Source organism: Furipterus horrens, unplaced genomic scaffold (assembly GCF_987537825.1).
Source record: "Furipterus horrens unplaced genomic scaffold, mFurHor1.1.pri manual_scaffold_2, whole genome shotgun sequence".
NCBI classification, from domain to species: Eukaryota; Metazoa; Chordata; class Mammalia; order Chiroptera; family Furipteridae; genus Furipterus; species Furipterus horrens.
The window spans coordinates 53,947,968-53,974,151 of NW_028327172.1; the positions used below are offsets into that span (position 1 = coordinate 53,947,968).

The 26,184-nt window shown below is 39.2% G+C and overlaps 1 protein-coding gene across 3 annotated transcripts in view; it reads right to left on the minus strand.

The window, feature by feature from the left end:
- Window positions 1-26,184, minus strand: part of FAT3 (FAT atypical cadherin 3) — a 516,537-nt gene that overhangs the window by 76,409 nt on the left and 413,944 nt on the right. For all 3 annotated transcript variants that reach the window (XM_090265750.1, XM_090265749.1, XM_090265748.1), the window contains 5 exons: window positions 17,435-17,710; window positions 14,756-14,966; window positions 6,182-10,255; window positions 2,198-2,394; window positions 1,031-1,184 (listed from right to left, as the gene is read on the minus strand). In XM_090265750.1, coding sequence (XP_090121876.1) covers window positions 1,031-1,184; window positions 2,198-2,394; window positions 6,182-10,255; window positions 14,756-14,966; window positions 17,435-17,710 — 4,912 coding nt within the window. The remainder of the gene's footprint in view (window positions 1-1,030; window positions 1,185-2,197; window positions 2,395-6,181; window positions 10,256-14,755; window positions 14,967-17,434; window positions 17,711-26,184) is intronic.

Genomic DNA, 26,184 nt, shown 5'->3' on the forward strand with positions numbered 1-26,184 from the left:
AAATATTAGCTGCTTCCTCCTCTGTCCAGATATAACTCCCCTGCTATCTCTCTTGGGCACTCATTTCATTCTGCCTCTCATTATTATTATTATTGGCTTCTTGGTTGGTCTTCTTCACTTGGACATGGTTTGTTTTGTTCATCTTAGAGAAACATCCCATAAAGTTCTTTTATGTTGACTAGCTACCCAATAAATGTTAGCTATTAAATAAATAAACTCCAGGCACATATAGCCAAGTAGTATTTTTCTGTGTAACTCGGTGCTTCCAAGTAGAGTGGGGCAAAGAGGAGCCACTGCCTCTTGGAGTCTCAATAGTTCATTTTTCAATAGGACCAAGACAACACTGGAAATATGCAACTTATTCAATCTTTATAGCTCACTTAAAAATTGCCAGTGGATGAACCATCCAATATACAACACTGAAATAATTCACCTCCACAGAAAGTGTCCTTTCCATTAGCTCGGGCCCTCAGTGCAGGCATCTGCTTTGGCCCACATAGTCTTTCACTTTATAAATTTTACCTGAATATGTAAGCAAATCTAAGGGCTCATAACGTAGGAGAAACTAAGCAGGAATGTTTAATAAAAACCAGACAAGTGTATTAATAAGCATCGGGAAGAGACCCAAAAGAAATTTCAACAAGGAAAACTCTCCTTACTGTGCATTGCTGTCTGGTTTGCATGGCAACCTGTATTTGTGATGTAATTCTATTTATACTCTTCATAGGGCAGATGCTTTAACTCACGAATATGAGAAACAGGAGAAGCAAGAAGACATATCTAATGACTTGATGCTAACAAATGTAAGTAAGTCAGGGCAAGTTTTATAAGCCAAATAAAGTCCATGTGCTCCAGAGCACCCATCTTCAGAAATCATATACGATTAGTATTTCTTAAGAGTCCACAATAGCTAGGCATCCTGTCAAGGCTCCTGTATACTAGCTACCCACTCTTGATAAGACCATATGAGAAATTAACATCTCTCATGGATTACCAATGCCATTTGTCCAAAGAACAAATTTCACCTTACCACTTTCTGGATCGAGAAAAAATTCATTGTGTCCAGGTCCATAGAGTGAGTACCGTATATCTCCATTGGATCCAATGTCAGCATCCTTGGCACTGACCTTCAGGATGATTTTATTTGACAGGATGTCTTCAGGAAATAATGCTGTATATGCAACCTAGGCAAAGGTAAAGAAAGGTGATTAAATTATTAGTATTTGTGGGGCAACTGCCATAGTTAGCATGATACACAACTTTTTAACAAATGCATTCATATACTTTAGCTTCAGTTACTTTTCCTGTACCATAGAACCATTTTACATTCTGTGATGAAACAGGGTGTGTCTCTTGCTCAGCCCCTCCCATGCTCATTTAGCAAATACTGATTGAGTACCTACTATATGCCAGGTACTAATTAGATTCTAGGAGTACCTTAGGGAAGAAAACAGATAAAAATACCTGCCCCTATGACACAGATCACATATTGATCAAGGTACTCTTTTCTGTTTAATACCAGCAAATCCTTTGGGCCCTTCAACTCTTTAAAGAGCCATTACTAACATTTGGCACTAGTATGAGAGATTAAATCTATTTGTAACACTCTTCTAAGCTATGAAACACCAATATTGTCTCTTGATCCTGATGGTGATTAAAAGAGGAAAGGTAAATATTGACTTAATGTCAGTGAGAAAGAAAACCAAATCTAGTGCTGGCACCTTGCATTGGCTGTCACATTCTGTACTGTGAGGGAAAAACCACCACATGAGGAGCTCAGAGATCTGGGTTCATTGCCAACATGGCCACTAACCAGCTGAGTAAACTTACACAGAAAAGTAATTTATGCTTTTGAGTGGTTTGTTTCTCTTTTATGAAATCGGTGATTTAGATGGAATAAGTCATAAGGTACTTTAGGATTTCTTTAAAATTATTTAATTTTAAGACTCATGGTTTTGTTTTTGTTTTTGTGGGCAAAATTAGATAACTGACTATGCTACTATCCTCTTTCCATGTTTATAATATTTCATCCTAGACTCCCCCTCTGACCTTCTTATATCCAACTGGAGCTCACTAATTTAGTAGATATAAGCAGAAATAGCCTGGCTTTAAGCAGAAAGGGGAAATGGGTTTTGATTTTATTTTAGAGAAGCAAAGTAAAAAGGAGCAATACATCTGACATATCCACAAATCTTACCTGATCACACACTGGGCTGTTGTCATTCACATCACTGACAGTCACTTCCACCATGGCCTGTGTGACAAAGAGCCCATCGGTGGCAGTGATATTGAGGAAATAAATGTCTTGTTCTTCCCTATCTAGAGGCCTCTTCACATAGACCTTCCACTCACTCTGTACCAGCCCCAGGGCAAACCTTCCTCGGGGGTTCCCTCCTGCAGTGAAAAAAAGAGTTTTTGAAGCTGTGCAATGAAAAGCTTTGGTCTACACTTACAGTGAGCAGCCTGTGTGGGGTCATCCAGGTGCCCTGCAATCGCTGTCACTTACGATACAGAACAACAAAGGACTCTCCCTTCCTTTTGATCCTTCTACAAGAAAGCCAGGTATTTATATGCTTGGCTTGTGTGAAAAGTAAAACAGTACCTTTCCAAGAGAATCAAATGCACTTAGAGAAGCTGGAGATGATTTCTCATTTAGCTACTCTTAAGAAAAATCAAATTCAAACTGTGAACAATCAATCCTCTTCTCAGGATGATATAATTGTCTTTCCACTTTATCTCAAGAGAGGTTGTAATACACCATAGCTCTTGTTACCAAGACAATTTCATTAGCTGTTGATTATGCAATCAAAGGAAAGCAGTCAGTTCTAGTAAAGAATTTTTTTTTAAAAAAATGTACAGGGGTGGCATTGGTTAATACAATTTTATTGGTTTCGAGTGTACAGTTCTATGATACATCACCTGTAGATTGTATGGTGTGTTTACCACTCCAAGTCAAATCTCCTTCTATCACCATTCATCCCCCTTTCCCTCTGGGAATCACCACACTATTGTCTGTGTCTTTGAGTTTTTTTCTTAATCCCTTCACCCATTTCACCCAGCCCCCAATCCCCATCCCCTCTGACAGCTGTCAGTCTATTCTCTGTATCTATGAGTCTGTCTCTATTTTGCTTGTTCAATTTGTTCATTAGATTCAACATATAAGGGAAATCATAGGATACTTGTCTTTCTCTGACTGGTTTATTTCACTTAGCATAATACTCTCCAGGTCCATCCATGCTGTTGCGAAGGTAAGATTTTCTTTGTTTTCAGTGGCCAAGTAGTATTCCATTGTGTAAATGTACCACAGCCTTTTTATCCACTCATCTACTAATGGGCACCTGGGCTGCTTCTAAATCTCACCTATTGTAAATAATGCTGCAATGAATATAGGAGTGCATAGATTCTAACGAATTAGTGTTTTGAGTTTCTGCTATTAAGAAATCTTTTCATGAAAGCTTTATTGTACAGCTGCATTCTTCTTATAAGGACTGGAGTTTGAGGGGGAAAAATTTGTGTGACAGAAGAACATCCATTAGAATTAAAAAGCCCTCTTGAGGCTTCCTTGCAGGAGCAGTTCAAAGATAAGACCACAATTAAATCAAATTTATCACAGTGAAGCTTGTGATAGAGGAAGAAAAAGAGAAGAGGTGAAGTGGAATAGCTTCTGACGATGCTGAAATGCTGACAGTGGCCCCAGCAATACTACAAGGGAAGAAAACTACATTGGCCTTCGAAATCTAAAGAGGAAAACAATGTCACTTCAAACACGGAGGAAGACTGGAGGAGACAATTGGCAAGGAGCCTGGGATTCAGTTTTAATCATCACCATTCCACCTGTTTGCCCATTTAACAAGTATTTATCACCTGCTCTGGGCCAGGCCCTGCTCCAGGCAGTAGCACTACTACAACATTGGACAAAATGGACAAAAATCTCTACTCTCTTGGTGGAGCTCACATTCTAGTGCGGAAGACTGACAAGAAACAAATAATAGAGAAACATACTGTGTGCTGGCTGCTACTTCATTGAAAAAGTGGAGCCAACTCGCCTTCTTACACTGAATCTTCAGAAGAGAAGGGGGCAGAGACCAAGGTTCTGCTGAAGGGATGGAGTGGGAAGTAGTGGAATTCTGAAGGCCAGCCTGCACTCTCCATCCTAAGTCCTGGTGGGCGGTGGGGGTCACTCCAGCGGCCTCAGCAGTGTGGGACAAATGTGGAATAAACAGACTGTGCTGGGCAGACAGTACAGAAAAGGAGAGGCCTGCACATTCCTCTAGGGCAGGGGTTCTCAGTTGAGAGCGACTATGTCTCCCTCCTCTTCCCCCTGCCACAAGATGTTTGTCAATGTCTGAAGACATTTTTGAGTGTCACATCAGGGGGCCTGATGGGGGTGCTACTGGAATCAATTGTGTAGAGGCCAGAGATGCTGCTAATCATCCTACAAGGCACAGAATGGCCACCTACTACAAAGATTTCTCTACCCAGAATGTCAATAGCATCAAAGTTGAGAAACCTGCTGTGGTGAGGCTTGGGGTCCTCCCTGGGAGATTGCTTTCCTCCATCACTGACTAGGATTCAATCAGGCTGCAGCTGAATATTATTTCAGCATGCATACATTTAATCTATTAAATGCTTTTGATACAGGGCTACACTGTTCTTTTGTTATAGAAAGTGATTAATGGTCCTTTGTTAATCTGTGGCAGCATAGCCAAGTTGTGCTACATCAAGAGCAAAAGTTAAATCTCATTAAATTCAGTTGGTGGTTGGCAGTGCTAATAGTAACAGTAGCTTTAAGCTACTCTGTTCTCATTACTTTGTAAAGTTGATAGGATGGTCCCTTTAAATTACCCATTCAGAGACAATGTATAAGTAATTAAAGTTGAGTAACAGCTCTTCCAAATAGGAAAGTATCCCTCATGATGCCTAAGAAGCTTTTTACTTGAAACTAATGCAAATAAAATCAAATTGATGCTTTACTCACCTTTCTTTCCTTACCACTATTGTTCATGTCTTTATTGCAGAAATGTACATTTTAATAAAAATATGAAGTTACCAGAGAAAGCATAAAATGGATAAAGAGCTTTATACAGAAAACATCAAGAACACAGCTCTATAAAGAAGAGGAGTCATGCGGAAAAGTGTGGCAGTCCCCAGCACCGACACATATGCTCCCCTGTGGGTCTTATTCTGCAGTGATTAATTAACTTTCCCACCAATGTACTTAAGCAGATTCTGTGTCCTGAGGGCATTCTAATTAATTCATTTCTCACATTGAATAATGTAGTTTTTCTAAAGGGAAGCCACCTGACTACAAGTATTGATAGATTCTTTACAATCTTTTGGCACTCTTCTTATGTTCTGTCTTTGACTGTCACAGCATCAAAATGTTAGTTTTAAAACTCCCAAAATAGTTTTTAGGAAGACTGCTCCCATACCACCAATCCTCTCCTCTTGGTAGTTTAAGGCCAGTCACCCCTGGACAGTTACCCCCTATCAAGGCACCCCTTCTTCACTCTGACATGGAATCCTCAGGCCCTCAGAGCAATCATGGCATATTTTGTGCCCTCTGGGTGACCTCATTTGTCTATCTTGTCTTTCCCATTGAACTGCTACTTACTATTTGGGAAGACAGAAGAGGGATCAAAGGAAGATGAGTTGTCAGAAGAAATATTTTTAGCTTAGAGTTATAATGGGATTTTTTTAGCAAAAGGTCAAACGAGGCTCTTGAGTTTGTATATCTTCAAGCATTTGAGTTTTTATTATCAGAGGAAACTTGTAAGTGAAGCTTACAGGGTTCAAGCTCTTTGCTTTTTTTTTCTTAACCCCTAAAAAATGTAGGAAAAAGGAATATAGTTAAAAATATATCTCCTATAGCTCCCCAGCAAAAAGAGCTGTTATATTTGAGATGTTTGGCTGGACTCCTTTTGAAATGATAAAAAATGACCCAAGTTCTGGGTACTACCGATCTGGATAATCTGTCGCAAGCAAATCACTGAACTTCAAACTAAGGCTGAGTTAGTAACAACCAACAATCATGTCTACTCAGAGACTTTTTCCTCAGCCCCAGAATATTATTACTCTTAACCCCCATCTCATTTTCTTTTTCTCTCCTATTCTTACTACCTGTGACTTTCCATCTTCAGAAAGCAGAGCACATAGTGAAAACCAAGGGTGGTAGACTCACCTGTAATATGGTAGCTCACTTGGCAATTAATGTCGGAAGTGTCTCTGTCCCATGTGCTGAGGACCGCGACCACCTCACCTGGAGGATCGCTCTCTTTCACATTCCCCTGGTATACTTCATGGGCAAAGACTGGTGCATTGTCATTTATATCTGTCACCCTGACAGAGATCAAAGCTGTGGAAGAAAGAGAGAAGGCCTCTCCAAGATCGGACGCCACCACTGAGAAGGTGTATGAGGGGTCTGTTTCATGATCCAGGTCCTTCAAGGTACTGATCCAGCCTGTGTTGCTGTCGATATTGAATGCCTCCATTACCTTTTTGGGCTGAGAATCTGAGTGGAGGGAGTAAGTGACCTGCCCATTAGCTCCCCAATCCATGTCAATGGCTCTCACCTGTGTGAGTTTGGTGCCTATAGGCATCCCTTCCATTATGATGGTCTCATAGCTTGAAGTTTCAAAGACTGGTTTGTTGTCATTCATATCCAACACCTTGATATCTACATCCACTGTAAACACAATGTCTACTTTGTCCAGGGGGATAGTGGCTGCTACTTTAAAGTGGAAAGCTGCGTTGATTTCATGATCAAGGCGTTTGTCAAGCTTGATGGTGCCTGTTTCCTGTTCTATGATAAAGACACCCCCTTTGTTATTTTCTGGACGTTCCCCATTAACTGTGCTAAACTGGACATTCTGACTGGGCAAAATCCTCAGGGTGTCCAATGTACTTCCAATGGCTGTATCTTCTGAAACAGTAAAAGAATACTGAGACTGAGTAAATGAAGGCAAGAATGTTTCCGGGGGCAAGACATGGATGTAGACAGGAATGAGGGAGTGCTTTACTGGAATGCCCCCATCTACTGCTTTGACAAAGAACGATAGCACGGTGCTTTTCAGCAGGTTAAAATTGCCCTTTGTGACCATCCAACCATTGTCAGGATCAATTTCCAGGAGGTCAGCGACTGAAACCGATGCCTCACTATATAGGGAATAAGTAATCCTTGAATTGGCTCCATCATCTGGGTCAATGGCTTGAACCTGAGTAACCAAGTGGCCCCTTCCAACGTCTGCCCTGACACTGGCCCTGTATTCCACTGTCATGAACTGGGGAGCATTGTCATTTTCATCCACCACAATCACCCTCACAGTGCAGAAGGTCGTTCTCCCTCCACCATCGAGGGCCCTCAAAAAAATACTAATGTCTCCTTCCAGAGGGTTTTCCCGGTCAAGCCTTTCTGTTGTAATGACTTGCCCATTGCTGTCTATGAGGAATCGATCCTTGGCAAAGTCATTGATAATGGCATAGGTGACCTGCCCATATGTCCCTGGATCCCCATCTGTGGCTCGAACGTGAATTACCTTTGTTCCAGCAGCCGCGTTCTCCCTAACCTCAGCTACATAGGTGCTTTGTGAAAAGGCAGGGCTGTACAGGTTAGCCCCGAGTACCCTGATGTGCACCTGTGCAGTGCTAGTAAACAACCCATCAGAGACAGACACATTAAGACTGTACAGAGGCTCCATCCTCTGCTTCCGGTGGTTGGATAGTGTGATAATGCCACTCTTGCTGTCCATCAGAAAGCTCATCCTATCATTCCCAGATAAAATGTTATATTCCAACCGGTCAAAATCAGAGCTGTCTGCATCAGAGGCTTGTACACAAGTTACAAAATGGCCCCGGGGGGCTAATTCACTCACATATGACTCATAAATGAGCTGATTAAAAACTGGAGGGTTGTCATTTATATCTGAGATGTAAATATGAACCAAGACCTCACTGCTCAGGGGTGGAAAGCCATTATCAGTTGCTCTGACTTTCAAAGTGCAGTGTTGCACTAACTCATGGTCCAGCATCCTCGCTGTCAGGATTAAGCCACTTGCACTGTCTATGTGAAAATAATCTGTGCTGTTATATGTATCCTGGACAATCTGATAATGTACCATTTTATTGTTTTCTGAGTCCATATCAGTAGAGACAACTTGCAAAACAGGTGTCCCAATGAGAGATGCTTCTGACAATGTTGTATTGTATGTAAGCTGATCAAAAATAGGGGGGTTGTCATTTACATCATTAACTAGCAAGTCAACAGTGACTTCAGCCCTGGCACCAGTAAGGGCATCACTGGCTCTTACTGTCAACTTGTAAACAGATGTAATTTCATAATCCAAAGGGCTAATGACTTTCAGGACCCCAGTGTCAAAGTCAATGTTAAATTGTTTATAAAGATCCCCATCAATAATGATATATATGATGCCTTGGCCTTCTGGACTGGTGGCATTGATGCTCAGAATAGGGGTGTTCATTCTGATGTCTTCATTGATGGATGCTGTATAAAAGGGCTTATCAAATACAGGCATTGCTTTGTTGACAATAGTGATGGGAAGTTCCACAGAGGTAGACAATGAGGGTTTCCCACCATCCTTGGCTAGGATGGTGATGCCATATTCAATGTTGGACAAGTCAGAGTTGAATGTTTCTTTTAAAATAACATTCCCTGAATTAGGATCAATTTCAAAGTGGCCATAGTCATCCTGTAGGACATAGGTTACTTCCCCATTTGCACCTTTATCTTTGTCAATGGCTGTCACCCGGTAGATCAGAGTCCCAGGCTCAGCGTCAACTTGCACAGCAGCATAGTAAGGGAGGCCCACAAAGACTGGAGAATTATCGTTTATGTCTTCAATGTTAACTCTGACTACCACCCTAGCCACACGAAGATGATCCATCTCACGGCTGGCTTCCACCACCAGCTCATATAACTCCTGTTCTTCACGGTCAAAGGGGACTCCAGTGGTCTGAATGACCCCTGAGGTAGATTTTATCTTGAACTTATTTCCTGGGTTTAAGATGCTATATTTTAAGGGCTCATTAAGGCGATTTCCAACTGCATTGACAATAGCAACTTTGGTTATGTTAGTGTTGTTCTCTGAGATTGAGGTGGAGTAAAAGCTTTGTGTAAAGTGGAGGCCGCTGTCCATGGCTTCTTTAACCGAGATGGTGACCATGGATGTACTGTAGAACTTCCCATCAGAAACTCTAACTATCAGCACATAGTGATCTTTGGAGAGGTTGTTGTTTTTTATGGTGAGCACTCCAGTATTTGAGTCAATTAAAAAATAATCCAAACTGCCTTCCATTAGGCTGTATGTCAGTTCTGGGGGCACCTCTGAGTCAGGATCAGTGGCACTAACTTTCAGAATCTCCACTCCAATGTAGGTAGGTAGAAGTAAGACAGTCTCAAACACAGCCTGAGTAAAAACAGGTGGGTTGTCATTCACATCTGTCACCTCTATGCTGACTTCAACGGGACTCTCTGCAGTCAGCTGGGGGCTACCACTGTCTCTCACGTGCACATGAAAGTGGAAATGGGAGATGGTTTCATGGTCCAGGGTGGCAATTGTTCTGATTGCTCCTGTACTGGAGTCTACTGTGAAGAACTTCTTGGCGGTTGACTCCACAATCTGATACACAAGCAGAGCATTCTGGTTGCTGTCAGCATCTGTGGCTCGAATCACCAGTGGGCTGTTATCTAAGCTCCTGACAATGCTGTTAATGGGGGCAGCCTCACTCAGGCTGCCCAAATATTGAGCAAAGAGAAAAACTGGGGCATTATCATTTTCATCAACAACCTGAATATTGACTGTGACATTGGAAGCCATTCCTGCCATGTTAGTGGCCTGTACGATGAGTTGATAAGAGGAAGTATGCTCGTAATCCAGTGCTTTCCGTGTGGTGATGACTCCAGAATATGGGTTTATGGTGAAGATCCCATCAATGTTTCCATCTTTGACTTCATAGATGAGTGTTGATTGACTGATAGCAGAGATTAGAATGACTGATGTTCCAGTATCAACATTTTCATTTACTTCTGCTTGGTAGTCTCTGTGAGTGAACTTGGGATGAGAATTATCAGACATGGTGACAGAAATGCGCACAATTGCAGTGGCAGACATCGGCGGGGAACCCTGATCTGTGACTTTGACTGACAGGACAAACTGACCCATGGTGGCCATGTCTGGTTCTTTGGAAACAGTGATGATGCCCAGAACTGGTTCAATCTTAAATGTGTTCCCAGTGTTCCCTACAATATGGAAATCAATGGGAAAATGAGTTACAATTGGATCACTTTTTGAAGATTAACTTTTCATCTAAAGGCTACTGCAACAGAGCAAATAAAAATAAAACAAGAGACTTCTTTCAAGTATTCAAAAGCAACCAAAATGAGTTTTCTGGTAAAATTGTGAATTTCAGATCATTATCTTCTTAATCCAAGTTAACACCAACAACATAGTACTGTGTACATTAAAACAGGTAAATGAAAGCTCGTAGGTGAGACTTTTCTGTTAACAATATTTAGGACTTTCTTATCCCCAGCCTTGTGAGAAGAGAAACAGATTGAGCTGGCACATGCCAATGTCACTAGTAAAAAGGAAGTTTTACCTAAACCCTATTCTGTATTCTATGTTACCAGAAAGAGGCTAGTACAAATTGTTTCAGAACACTATGACACAGTCTTTTGGTTTCAGATAATCCAAAAGGGAAGATTTACTACATGGAACTGGGATTGTTTCATGCTATCAAAATCTACTTTGGTGGTGCTGGTGGTGGTGGTGGGGTGGGGGTTGTTCAGACAGGAGGAATCCTTCCCAAGTCACCATTAGCTTTGTAAGTCCTGAGTATATTTTTTCTGACTAACCAAGTCTTCATTTCCCTACATCCCAAAACACACACATGCACACATAGACATTAAAACTAAACAAATAATTATAAGGCAGTTGCTCCAATCTGTAACTATTCTATTTGGCAAAATTTCTAGGGGTTTCTGGTGAGGTGGGAAACTTGATAATCTGAACCAGCATCCAAACAAAGAACCTGAGGCATAACCTTTATGAAACTGAGAAACTGGTGCCCACTTTGACATATGTATTGGAAATGGAAGGACTTTGAATTGTGGAACAGTACAAGGTTAGAGCTCTGCCTCTGACACATGCAGTGGTGTGAACTCAGGATTGAGGAGGATGAGGAAAATTAAAGAGGAGAAGAGAATAGGGGGACACATAACTTGAAGAGTGGAAAGAATGTGGTTCAGAAGTAGTAGACAGCATGAAGCAGAATCCTTCCCCAAGAACCGTTTGCTTTTTTCATCAGACTTTCTAATACTTCTTAAAGAACACACATGCTTGTGTGTCTAGATTCTTTTAAATCAAAAGTTAATAATAATCTTGATTATTCAATTATATATGGATTTTTCTTTCTTTTTGAAGTACTGCAGTATGGCAGACACATGGACAGTTTAAATGCCAGTATCATTAAAAAGGCTCCAGGATTGAGAGGGCCATTCTATTAACATACCCACTGAAAGATAAAGCACATGCAGCTGCATACATACTTCTTCCTACATACGTATTAAATAAACTTTTCCATGTCTGGAAAAGAAAAAGTCATGCTCATAGAAATCTGTTTCTGTAAGATACTTGATCATGTTTAAAGAAGAAGTAAATGTAATGAAGAGGTAAAGAATTTAATTATAGCCTCCAAATGTGAACATTAATATTATCTTTAATGTTGGGATGATTCTATTACTTTGCCACCTAAACATGACCTTTCTGTGATGACAACAAGATTGCCAATTTTCAGTGAACAGCACTGTGGAATTGAGTGGGAGTCCAATGTCTGATTCATAGACACTCACAAGGAGGCGGCAATTATCTTACTTCAGCATCTCAGAGGAGAAAAGTGTAGAGATATCTCAGTAACGGTCAACTTCCAGCAATGGCACCAATATGCAATCCTGGATGATGACTGCACCAGAGCATACAGTGTCCCACCACGGAGTTTCTGGGTAAGTCCTTCCTCACCTTAGACACAGCAGATTCCTACATACCCAGCAAGATATGCATGGCAGGGACAAAGAGGAGTCAGCTTCTGACCTTGAGTAGAACTTCATAACCCTGCTATTACATGGCTGCTGACCATGTTTGGGACACTCCTACAGGATGCTGTGCTCACATGTCAGGTCCAAAGTGGGCTCTCTGCCTCTGGTCCCATATTCTTAGAATCCACATCCTGCTTATTCCCCTGCTCTATTTGAATCCTTAAAAACTAACCTCTGCTTGTTTTCTTGGAGTCTACAGCCTCTTGTAGACTTTCAGTAACTGGGCAAACACTGTGCTTATCTTACTTATTATTATTTATCTAGTGCACAGCACAGTACCTGACACAAAAAAGTGCTTGATAAATATTTGTTGAACGATTGAGAGGATAGATTTAAAAATATCTTGGGATCCAATATGCCCCATCCTGACTCAGCTTTTAATCCTGGCCTCCTCTACACTGCCTTGTCTCAGCGCCACACAGGAGCCACTGTTTGCACCAGATAAAACCTGAATGAAGTAGAAGACCTGAAGCTCTGTGCTTGATTTCTGCCTCAGTCCTTCAGGCCAAAATAAAAAGCTCCAAAAGTTACTTAGAGGCCAGGAAGGGGAGGAGATTTACAGCCTGCCAGTACACAGAGTAAAATCTCGCTTATTGGAGGTTTGTGAGGGGACTTAAAACATACACTTCACACAACTACTTGTCATTTGCTTCAAAATCTGGGATCTGCCTCTCTCCTTCCCTGACCTGGGAAGAAGCTGGCTAGGTAGGACCAGTCCCATCCCAAGTAGGTCTGTCTGTCCATCAAGGCAGCCCAGTGACCACTTGAGATTTATTGTATACACTAAAATTCTCATTAGCTTTTTACACATAGAGTCAAAGTCCATTTTTGGAGCTATCAATCACTCCTGTGAATTTCTGGTAATTCAAGTTTTCTATATAAAAGGAGTTTTAAGGAAATAACTTTTCTCTCTAGTTTTAGTCAACTGTGAAAGAAATCTCTGAGTTCTTTCTCTATGTACAGCACCAGGCTGTAGCCTGTGAAGTTTAAAAGATAAAGGGAGGCAGTCCTTTCAGCTGGATGGTAATTTACTTTTAAATTACTCTTCAGGAACCTCCAAATTGGTTTAAGAATGATCTGGCTATCAAAGAGGAGTATTGTAGTAGCCTTAATAACAGATATAAAAAGCAAGTAGGCACATGGACAAATGCTTAGAAAAAGTAAGTAAAGTAGAAATAAAATCCAATAGCTAAATGATTACAATGATATGGAACAATGTATATGCATGAATGAATATGGGGAAAATATATAAGTTAGAGAAAAACTATAGAAAGAATATAAATAGTTATTGGATTAGATGACATTTTCTAAGGTAGTATTTAAAAACTGGTTTCTTGAAAGGAGTTTCTAGATTATCTATAGGACAAAAGAAAAAGAATTACATAATGAAAGAATAAATGTCCTGTGGTAAACAAGAAATGTAAAATAGCATTTAAAAAATTGTTGCCAGGGCTTTATTTAGATTGAAAGAAAATTTCATGGAAATCCCCCCCCCCCAAAAAAGGGTGAATTTACTGGAGGCACCAGACTTTTATGAACCATTTTTTTTCTTTTTCTTTCTTTCTTCTTCTTCTTCTTCTTTCTTTTCTTGTATAGAGTTTACGACAGACTTATAAAAAATGTAGATGCCTAATATAGAAAATAGTTTTAAATTATCATTCAATGCAGGCTTTTAAAAATAAGGTTGTTGGCTTTCCTTTTTCTAATATTTTTTTAGTCCAAAACTGTGATTCTAGCATTCATATTTTAATTCCACTACTCATAAAAATGCTCCACATTTAAATCAAGGGAAAGAAGCCTTCCCAGTGCTGGCATGAAAGGAGACAGCATTTGGCAGGAGGCACGACAGACATAATGTTGCAGAACATTTTGGAAATATGTGGCTTGAATATTCAAAAAAAGACAGAAGAGGAGAAGGGAAAACAGAGTGGATAAAATATATCGATAACATTTAGGTTTACGGTTCTATCCCTTGATTGAACATATTTCTCTTGTGTCATCATTATTTTCTAGTGGTCCATCTTTGAAACATCAGTAAACAGTGTATGGTCCTGTCTTATAGACATTAACACTGGTTTTTAAAAAAATCTCAAAATTAACAAAACGAGAGTCTGTATTTACTTATTTGTCAGGTTAAGCAGGCAGTTTAGTACCCACCAACTACTCTGCTACTCAGATTACCTCCAATGAAGTGAATTTGTGTCAACTGTGGGGGCATAGGAATTTCTGAAGCCACAGCCCACCTACTGACAAGTAAACAAAGTCATGTAAGATTCAATTCACAGGACTATCTGGCAGCCCTCAATGATGGGATGCTTTGGTTACCTCAGTCTGAGACCATGGCTTGTTGACATATAAGTAAAAGACACTGAGTTTATTACATATTCCTCTTCTCTTTTCCATTCCAAAAAAATTTGAAATTGAATAAAATAAAAGGAAACTCTTTCCTTGCTGTTGATGATGGAAAACATATTACTAAAATGCCAAGAACTTTATATACCATCACCACACAAACAGGGTGGTTGCTTGGCCAAAAAAATTTATTTGGAGATGTTCTAGTGATAACTATATGAATTTTACAAGGTGATAAATACTACCAAAGGTCCGATGCCACTGTTATTTGGCAATCAGTGCAATAGCTCTCACCTGCTTCTATGGTATATACGAGTTCTGCATTTTCCCCTTTGTCTTTGTCCAGAGCCGTCACTTGCAGAACAGCTGATCCCAGAGCAGCCGATTCAAACACAGATGCTTCATACAGTGGGTTGGTAAAGTAAGGGCTGTGATCATTAGCATCTTCCACATTCACAATGACTCTGGCCAAGTTTCTTCGATAAGGAAACTCCTGATCTCTGACCTTTAGGCAAAATACAAGAAGCAGTAGAACTAAAACCTCTAGTTGCAAGGAACTCACGTGGCTATGCCTATAGTGAAGACAAAATGACATAATGCACACAAAGTGCCTGACTCGGCCCCAGGCTCCTGGTAGGTGCTCAATCAAGTCAGGATACTGATTGTGAATAAACTGAGAGCAGGGACCACTTCATCTTTATTGCTTAGTATTATGTCTGATGAAAGGTCTGTATTCAGTCTGTTTGTGGAACTCATGCCTAGATATCACAAACACAGCAATTTCCTCTTTCTGTCCCCCATACACACACAGGCACTACCTCTCAGTTGTGTATACAACTGCTAATTGAATGGTGGATGGAGGCTCTTTTAAAAAGGAAAATAAAAAGTGGAATCGATGAATGCAATGTAGGCACTATCATCCACTGATGCAATCATTCAACAAACATTTACTGTCTTCTATTATCCATCAAGTTCCAGGACTGACTCTGGTGGTTCAGCAGTGAATTAGATACTGTCCCTGCCCTCAATAACTTCATAGTTGACTGGGGAATGCAAACAAGTAACTAGGCAGATATAAGGCCCAGTGGTAAGTGCCAGAATGGGAGTGAGTAGTGAGAAGAACACTTTGCATTCAGCTTCCTGGAAGAGGTAACAAAAAGAGCAGAGGTGGTAAAATGGTGGTATTTGTTGTGTGGGGCACGTATTCCAAGCAAAAAGAAAAAACACATTCAAAGGCCCAGGACTGAGAGATAACCCTGATTATTGGGAAGATGAACTGAATCTTAATTTCTAAAATGTGAGACCCCCCATTGCGACTCCACCAAAGAATCTGCCTGACTGTTTTAAGTTTCCCTTTTTGCATAGGACAGAAGCTTGGAAATAATCAATTCTTTAACTCTAGCCACATGATTCTGCTGTAATTTTATGTAGCACTGATCACATGTGCACTTTTCATTTGTTCAGTTTTAGACTTCATATCTAGAGAGATGTGAAAAAATTAGAAAATATTCTGAGAAGAGCCATCATGGGGAAAGGGGTTTTCAGAAACGATACCTAGAAGGAATGAACAAACTGACTAAAAAATGCTTAGCTTGGAGAAAGGCAGCATATAGGACTCATTTGCTCTAAACATTCAGTTACATCAATGATAATGGCACAGGGTAATCACATTGAATTTTGAGTTTATTAAGAAAAGAATGAACAGAAATGACTTGAAATATCATGAGAATGGAGTTAGTCACTGGCATAAGGTTTCTGCCCCTGAAAAAATGCATGCCAAAGCTACTCAGTGAGTATGCTGAATTCCTCTGCCTGCAGATTGGACTGCCACACCCAAGGACCAAGCTGGACTCTGTATTTCAGGCCTACTGAAATCCTGGTTTGTTTCATATGAATGTCTCAGGGTGCAGAAACCATTTATTTTATATCTTTAGCACCTTGAACAGTGTTTGGTACACAGCAGGTGCTGGAGAAATATCCTTTGAATGAATGAATGGTGGACAGGGATGGATTTGATGAATCCCTCTCCTATTCCCTGGAGTGTCAACTGGAAACCATAGCTGAGGGCATGGTGTTCAGGTTTTCTCTTGTCCAAGATGGTTTCTAGACTTGGGAAAGCAAAGTAGCACTTAGTAGAACATTAATTACTTTCACCTGCTTGGGAATTGGTAGTATCTTGGTATATTTTAAAGCCAATCAGTACACAAGATTAAGCCTCTGTTATCTCACCAGGTCTTAAGGAACTCAAGAGGGCTCTGTAGGCAGAGGTTCTGTAGGCAATTGCCCATAGGGATTTTGGGTGGTTAAAGGGACAGATTTTAGATCATAAACCAGTTAAGGATGCTTCTTATTAATCTCTACTTTCCAATTATGGGAACTAGGTGAACTCCACTTTAAAATTAAAGCAACTTCTACATAATTTGGAGGCCCATGGACCCAAATTCAGATTTAACACTCTCGGCGGGCTTTGGAGTGTTTTCGTTCTCCTTTGTGTGCTAGTATTTACTACTAAGTCCAATGCTGGTGCAAATAAGTGAATTCTCTAAATGCTTCCAAGGACTGAGCATTGGTAACCTGAGTAAATGATTACCATCATGATTAATTTCTTAAAGAACTTCTTTTAAACTTTCCCCAAGAATATTCTGGATGTGAACCAATACTATACACTGGAAGATTTACGGAAACTCGGCCTGTTCCTGCCTCTCACGTCAGTCTGTCAGCAGCATTTCCTGAACGGCCACTGTCTGTAGAATCCATCTAATATTTCAGTTTGGCAAAAATATGGAGTCACTGCCTAACAGTAGTAATTCTTCATAGAAATGAAAAGGCAAAAATGAAGGCAACGGTACTATGAAAAACCAAATTTAGCACTACTTACAAAATTTAAGAGCTTTGTATATCTGGAGACTAAGGTGTGTGCCTGGAATGGTCAATGACGCTGCTAGGAGAACAAATTAAGCAGTGTGGGCCTACCATTACGTTGAGAATGTGCTTGTCCTGGGCCTCATGATCCAGCCTCTCGGCAGTATAGAGCACGCCCGTACTGGGGTCAATCCGGAACTTCCTCATGCTGACTGCATCGATGCTGCTGTGGACAGTGTAGCTCAGCTTGTGCTTCTCGTCTCTATCTGTGGCTTCAATCTGCAATATCTCTGTGTCTGGGGCTACATCCTCAGAAACTGTCACGTCGTAATTTGGCTGAGAGAATTCTGGACCATTATCATTATTATCCAGCACTTTGATAAACACCTATAGTTAAAAGAAGACAAGAGTGATGGCTAATGGCAACTCACTCATTGCTCATGTAGGAGGCTCTGGCCCTCTAGCTTCCCTTCACATCCTTGGGTCCCAGCTTCAAGCAACTATCTCAGTATGTAGGAAGTTCTTGTATGAAAAGTTTTCATACAAGTTTACAACTTGTACATAATTAAAATTGCACAGATGAAACCAAACTTGGTGTCATTAGAAAAAAATGTAAAGTTGGTGTTTTGCGGGACCCTTCAGAAGCCGGTGCCCAGGGCTCACGCACAGTGCACCCACCGTTAAATCTGCCTCTGAAGAAACCTCTGTAATTAGAGGCTGACACTAAACCAGTAGTTCGCAATAGTAGGAACATAAACCACGAGCTGATCAATACTCTCACTATTAATTGCACAGCTGAGACAGCCCCCAGGGGGTGATAATGCCACAGTATTACTTGAGGCACAATGTAAGAGATCACAAGGTGACCTTAGTGTATTCCATTCCTATTACCTTAAGTGTTTGTATGTGTTCCTCATAGTGGGCTCACTGTGGAGGCAGTGGCGATTGCAGAGCAATCAGCTTCTCAACTGCAGTGAGCATGCACTGCAGCTCTCCTTTAGATGGGATGTGCTGAGCCAGGAGCATGATAGCTGAATACGAAGTTCCTAAGTTGTTTCCCTTTATAGATCATTTTGCTCTGAATATTTTCAGGCAGATATAAAAACAATAGCTTAATGAACTCTCATGTATTCATCACTCAGCTTTGACAATAATGAATTCCTGGTTAATCTTGTTTCATCTCCACTTGCTCCCATGTATTATTTTGAGGCAAATCCCAGCCATCATGTACTTTCAGTATGTGTCTCTAAACGATAGGAACTCTTAAATACACACAATATTATTACATTTAGAGAGAATTAATTCCTTATTATCATTAAATATTCTCTTGGTGTTCATCTTTCTATAATTGTTTTTAAATGCATTATGTATGTTGATAAACATATGCATATAGCTTTTCTTTAGTTTATTTTAATCAGGATATGCAAATAAGATCCAAACATTGCATTTGGTTGACATCTCTTTTAATTTATAGATTTTCTCTGATTTTCCCTCTAGTCTTTGGAATTTTTATGTTTTCATTGTCAGTATTGAACAAAGTGAGGCATTTTGTCTTTAGTTTCCACTCTGAATTCCACTCATTGCATCCTGGTCGTTTCATTCTACATGTCCCTCTGTCCCCTGTATTTCTTATAAATTGGTAGTTTGAGGTAGAAGACTTGATAAGATTCAAGTTTAGTTTCCTTCTCCCCCTCTCTCTTCATGGGTGAAGGTCTTATTTTTGACAAAAATCCTTTATGGGTGATATAGTGTACTTCCATCTGAAGATACAGAATACCTAGTTCTTTTCTTTGTTATGTGATATTAGCAGCCACCGATGATCATTACATATATAACACTAATTCATTAAAAATGCAAAATGGTAATGTTTAATTCTATGTTTTCTTTCTGTCTTATTATCTAGAATATTTCCAAAAAGAAACTTATGACAGTTATTTGATTACTCTGAAGTACACTTCCTGTAGGAACAGCAGGATAAATGCTTAATTATTTTCCTCTATCATTTCAAAATAATGAAGTGGTTCTTCAGCTCCTCCCAAAATGATCAATGAAGTATTTTTTTTTCAAGCATTGTTATGAACTACTAAATTTAGTCACATCTGATATATTTCTGTCCATTGCAGTTACTATACTCATTAATGCACAAATTGCCCTTCCTTGGTGAGTGAGAGCTTCTTCAAGTTCGCCCTTACAATCTTTTGACCCAACTCTAATCTTTGTTAACTCATTTGCTTTTCAATAATTCCTATTGGTAATTTTTTCCACGGTCGTCTTGTACATTTTCTAACTCCAGTCCTGAATTATTCACTTCTCCAAAAAGTGTTGGTTACTTTTTAATTAGAAATGCATTTGGAGACCATGATCTGGTACAAAAAAATGCTCCTTGTTGCTAGATCTGCAATTGTGTATAGCTTTTTTTCAGTGCACAAAAATCAGAAAAAAAATTTAAATAATTATTTCATGAGTTGATATTGATACTTCCAACTTAAAATTAGGGCATCAAAGTTTTTACTTAATCTCATTCTTTTTACATTTGTTTCTCCTCTTGTCCATACTGAAATTTCTCATGCTTAATGACACCATCATAACTAATTCTTATTTTATTTAAAACACACAAAGTCTCAGAATAACAACACTAATGTTGTTATTGTAATTCAATTACAATTATGGCCATTCAAAACAATTTAATATTATTTTGCAGTTCTTTTAGTCCTTAGGATTTATTCTGCTAGGAATATACAGTCAAATTAGTATGTTTAAAGTCACTTAAAATAGTTCTTGTCTGTATAGATGGCCTACCAACTGAATACACACATAAATTTATTTGCTTCCATTTACTTTCAATGTTTAGATTTGTTTTTTTAAACATTTAATTTTGTTTTATATCATATATATAAAAATACCAAAGTTAAATTTACAAAAATGGTATAGTCAAAGACATTTAGCTTCTATATTTTCCTTTCACCTTATTCCTTCCTTCTATAGGTAATCAGTGTTTTAAAATTAATGTTATGTTTTATCCATCTATTTTGTTAATATAAACAGGTTATGTATACTTTCTCACAACATGCTATTTCACTTAATATTACATCAACAGTTCTCAATTGGTGATGACTTTGTCCCCCAGGGAAATTTTGCAATATTTGGAGACATTTTCAGTTGTCATAGCTGGGGGGAGGGGTATTCCTAGGATAGAGTGAGTAGAGGGAAGGGATGCTGCCAGACATCCTATAATGCACAAGATGGTCCCCCCAACAAAAAACTATCTGACCCAAATTATCAACATGTCACTGCATTATATCCTGAAAGTCAGTCCACTTTAGTTTAGAGATATTCTGCCAGTAGGTAGATATATCATAGTTAATTAAATCAGTCCTTTACTGATATTCATTTAAACTGTTTCCTATTTTTGCTTTTAAAGTGTATAACAAAGAGCCTTGCATCCATGTCTCTTTATATTTTTGCTAACATATGTTTGGGGCCCTAGACTGAGGATTACTGGGTCTAAGGAGAGTGTTTGTACAGTTTTGGTAGATATTGGGTTGGCCAAAAAATCTGTTTAGTTTTTCTGTAAAATAACTTTATTGATTTGGATATTTTGAGTATGTTGGCTATCTCTTGCATGGTGTAATGTGGATTGTTCTCAATGACTCTATTTGATTGCTATCAACTTCAACTGGTCTGACTGTGGAGCATTGTCCAGGGAGAAATCTCCAGCACATAACTTCACAATCCACTTTTGACATGTTTGATCAGTCATAACACCTTATCCATACACTACACAAATATTTTATGTGTTTCATTTGCATTTTTACCTTTCTTGAGATAATAATGCATAATTACAAAAATATTGCATATTTTCTTCCATCTTCAATATTAAAATGGCTACACAAAAATTCACCAATTTTGATAAGCTTTTTCAAATACACACTGATATGACAACTGTCACAATACAGTTTAACAATGGTTTTAAATGAAGTTCAAGACAACAAAGTGCTTACTAGAGCTATCTTATGGAAAAAAACAAATGAACTTTGTGGCAAACCAATATTTCGATATTCCCCTACCCAAAAGTTTTATCATTTTGCATTCCAATGGCAACATAGTGTGGGGAAAAAGTAGGTTTACAGTATTGAGTTTATAAAATACAATTTATTCTATTTTTATATATTAATTATTGTATTATTTTCCATAGCAAAAATTTTGGCTATTTTTGGCTTACCTTGCTTATAAGAACAACTGTCTTCCCACAGCCTTGCCAACAGAGTATGTATAAAGTAAAAGTTTTGAATTTTTGGCCAATCTGATAGATGAGAAATGGAATTTCAGTGTAGTTTTTATTTGCTTTTCTCTTACTATGAGTAACATTGGGCATATTTTCTTTTCCTTGTGTTTAATAGTCATGCATATTTCTTTTTCTCTTAACACTATCTCAGATCATTCTATAGGTAAAATGGTCTTTTCCTTTATTTTTGAAAATTATGATGATATAAATTGCAAATGTTCTCAATTTTATCATTTATCTTTATTTTGCTCATGGCGATTTCTTTTGCCATGTGAAGTTTTTATTTTCATGTTCATGTAATTGAATACATCAATCTTTTCATTTGTTGTTTCTGGAACTTAAGTATAGTTTAGAACATTTTCTACATTTCTAGGTTATGGGGGAATATACTCATATATTTTATAAATAGCATATACATATTTCCCTTACATACATTTCAATCTCTAATCCATTTGGAATTTTTCCTGGTATATTATGTGAGTAATGAACCCAGTTTATCCTTTTTCCACATGGCTTTCCATTTATTTCAATGCCTCTTTTTAGATCATCATTTCCCCAGCAATTTAAGAAGCCACTTTTATTGTATACTAAATTTATACATGCAAATTGTGTACATTGAGCTTTTCTATTTTGTTCCATTAGTTTACTAGTCTTTTTGTGCAACAATATAAAATGTTTTAATTACAGAGGCTGTACAACACATTTTAATTATTTTAAAAACCTAGGCCTTCTTTTTTTTCAGGGTTTTCCTGGCTATTTTTATTTGTTGTTCTTCCAAATAAACTCGTTAATCAACTTGTATAGCAACTGACAAAACTTGAAACAAGCTTTCTCTCTTTCTTTTTCTTCCTTCCTTCCTCCCTTCCTTCCTTTCTTTCTTTCCTTTTCTTCCTTTCCGTTTTCACTCCTTATCTGAGCATATATTTATTGATTTGAGAGAAAAGAAGGGAAAGAGAGAGAGACAGAGAGAGAGAGAGAGGGAAAGAGCCTGATGTGAGAAACATCAATTGGTTGTCTCCCTGACTGGGGTTCAAACTTGCAACCTAGGTATGTGCCATGACCAGGAATTGAACCCATAATCCTTGGTGTACTGGATGAACAACTGAGTCACGTGGCCAGGACAAAACTTGAAGCATTTTAAATTGGAATTATGCTAAGCAAGAACTGGCTTCTTTATGATGGAGTCTTCCTATCCAAAAAACATAGTTTGTCTTTTTTACATTTGTTCAAATCTACTGTTTTGTTTTTCAGAGGTGTTTTAATTTTTCTCAAATAGGTTTTGAACATTTTAAAAATGTTTATACACATGCTATTTTTAATGGAATCTTCTTTACCATTGTATCTTTTCACCATTTTTTTTTTTTTTTTTGGTTATATATGTAGGCTATTGATTTTTGTAAGTTAATTTTTTTTTTCAGATTTAATGTGTTTTATTGATTAAAATATTACATTTGTGCCAATTTCCCTTCCCTCTGCTCCCCTCCACCCGGTGGCCCCCCTCCCTCCATTAGTTGTGCATACAGTTCCTCCCAACCTCTCTCCGTCTATTCCATTCCCTCCTACCTTGATCCCCAATTCCTATATCATCTCCCTCCCTCTCCCCATTCCCCCTCCCTGTTGACCTCCCCCCAATATGCTTCCCGTACCCACAGTTCCTTTTCCACTCTTGTTGCCTGTTTAGTTTGCCTTTGTTTCATCTCCTTAGCTTCTGTTTTTTAAACCAGTCCCTTTAACATCTCATATAACAGTGGTTTGGATCTAATGAACTCTTTCAGTTTTATTTTGTCCTGGAAACACTTTCTCTGTCCTTCTATTCTGAATGACAATTTCGCTGGATAGAGTATTCGTGGTTGTAGGTTTTGGATTTTCATTACTTTGAATATTTCTTGCCAGTCCCTTCTTGCCTGTAGTGTTTCCCTTGAGAAGTCTGCTGATAGTCTAATTGGGACCCCTTTGTACATAATTCTTTTCTTCTCTCTTGCTGCTTTTAAGATTCTCTCTTTATCTTTAATTTTTGACATTTTGATTATAATGTGTCTTGGAGTGGTTCTCCCTGGGTCCAGTCTCTTGGGAACTCTCCTTGCTTCCTGGACCTGCAAGTCTATTCCCTTCCCCAATTCTGGGAAGTTCTCCTTTATTATATTTTCACTCAATTTTTCAAGTTCTAGTTCATCTTCCTCATTCTCTGGCAAACCAATGATTCTTATGTTGGGCCTTTTATAGCTGTCCCAGAGGTTTCTGATCCTCTCATTGTTGCTTCCCATTTCCTCTCGCTGCATTGGTTGACTGCTTGTTCCTTCTCCATATTCCAGTTTGTTGAAATGAACTCTGGATTTTTGTTCCTCACCATCTGTCTCGTATGCGGTTTTGTTCCTTTCGTTATGAAAGTTTTTCGCTTCTTTCTTATCTTTTTCCTGCTCTTTTGTGAATTCTGTAAGCCACCTGATAACAATGGCCCAGAACTGAGCCTCTGACAGGTTTCTTATCTGTTCATCTGTCAGGTTCTCTATCTGCTGCCTGGTGAGCTGTGTCACCGGGATTTCTATAGTTGTCTGCCTCATTTTGACAGATGCGTTTTGTTTTCTTGGGCCGGCTGTCGGGGGCAGTGCCTGTGTACTCGTAATGACCCAGCGACCGGTGCCGTTTGGCGTCACAGGTCAGCGACCGGGGCCTGTCTGCGACCTATTTCGCAGCCCTGTGGTGCTTTCTTTCTTTGGGGGCGGGGGTCCAAAATGGATTCACACAGTTATTCAGCTAGGAGACCGGGATCCGTCCTCCCGCCCCCCTGGGCCTCACTGTTCAAGGCGATGCGGCGGCCGCTCTCCCCAGCGCTGGGGTCGCGCACTGCCAGGTGCTTGACTGCCAGCGGGATTTTTCGCCGCCCCGCCTGCCGCTCTGCAAACAGCTTTGCCCTCTTTAACTCTTACCTGCCCGAATGGCACCGCTGGTTTATAACTTCATATGTTGGGCTTCCGTGTAGTTTTATTTTCTGGAATTTCTAGTTATCCTTTGTTTTGAAGTAGTTGTATTCCTCTCTAGTTGTAGAGGGAGACTTAGCGTGTCCGTCTAAGCCTCCATCTTGGCCGGAAGTCCTGATTTTTGTAAGTTAAATTTATAGCCTGTTTCTTTATTACATTTTCATATCACTTGCAGTGGTTTTTTTCATTCACTCCTTTGAACTTTTCAGGTGCATAATTATTCTGTATGCAAATAGATATCATTTTAGCTTTTCCTTTATAATTTCTATAACATAAATTGCTTTATCTAATTGCATTGACTAATACGTACAGCACAATATTAAACAGTAGTGGAAATAGTGATACTCCTGTTTTATTCCTGACTGATAGGAATAGCTTTAGTGATAACGATTAAGTGATATGCAGGCATTTGGATGCATTCTAGAAAGTTATTTACTTCTAAAAATAAATTTAGGCAGACCATGGTCATTCTTAGAACTGCACTTTGGCCCAGATATGCTTTTCTGAGTGAGAAAGAGAGTGGTTCTCTGACCTCTGTGCCAGGACAACTCGCCCATGGGAGGGAGCCTAATGTGGGCACAAGCTTCATCTATAGCTGAAGGCAGAGAAAGGATGGAGAAGTGTGCCTAGAGAGTTTTTTGGGTATTGTTTTTATCTCCACTGTGTTTGGAAAGTCTTTAAATGTCAGTTCTTTCCTTTAAAAAGTTCCAGTTAATTTAGTCAAGATACTAAAATATTTGTGTTCACAGAAACAGTTATATTAATGGGGTAAAAAAAGCCTTTCCAGCCAGCAAGCCTGCCTTGACCACGAAGTTTCAAAGTTGATTTGCTCTTCAAAAACTTGCCTCTTTCTGCTTGCTTTGTCTTGAGCCTAATGTACAGGCAGAACAAGTGTTTCTCTGTAAAATACTTCCTTTTCCTCATTTGCTTTTTATTTCCCACAGTTGGGGCCATTTGTGAGTTCCTGAACTAACAAACAAAGCAAAGTAACTCTCAAAGATGTTGTGTTCAAAATGGTAATCCAAAGGCCTCAGGAAACACAATGGAATCAAAGCGGGAGGAGACCTGAATGCAGGGAGTCTCTTCAAAGTTGGTTTCAATGTTGCCCACCACAAACACTTGGGGCTTTGCAGGCTCCTCTAAGCTAAGTCTGGGTGGATGCCAAGCCTGGCTTTACAAAAACTCATGGTGGGAAGCATCCACGGGGCAAGTTGTAGGGTAAGAACTGTCTTTCATTAGAACCAATTAAGTTCTAAATGACTAAAATTCTGTTCTGCCTCCACTGGCATTTCAAAACCATATTGAAAACATTGCATAGTTGTGATTTCAAGGGTGATGTCCTTGGATTTTCCCCAAGCTAACAAGTTGTGTTTTTGAATATATAAATATAAACATCATGTCAGTTTTTGTGCTTGTTTTACAGTAAATAAACCTGTATTGTCTTTGTTTCTTAAACTTTATTATCTCGAATTTATCAGTGTTGTGAGAATCAGAGAAGGTAAGGGATGTTCCCAACGTCACAATGGCAGGGCCAGGCTCAAACTTAGGTCTAATGGGGCCACATTCTGAATTCATACCATCCATTCCATTATACCCTT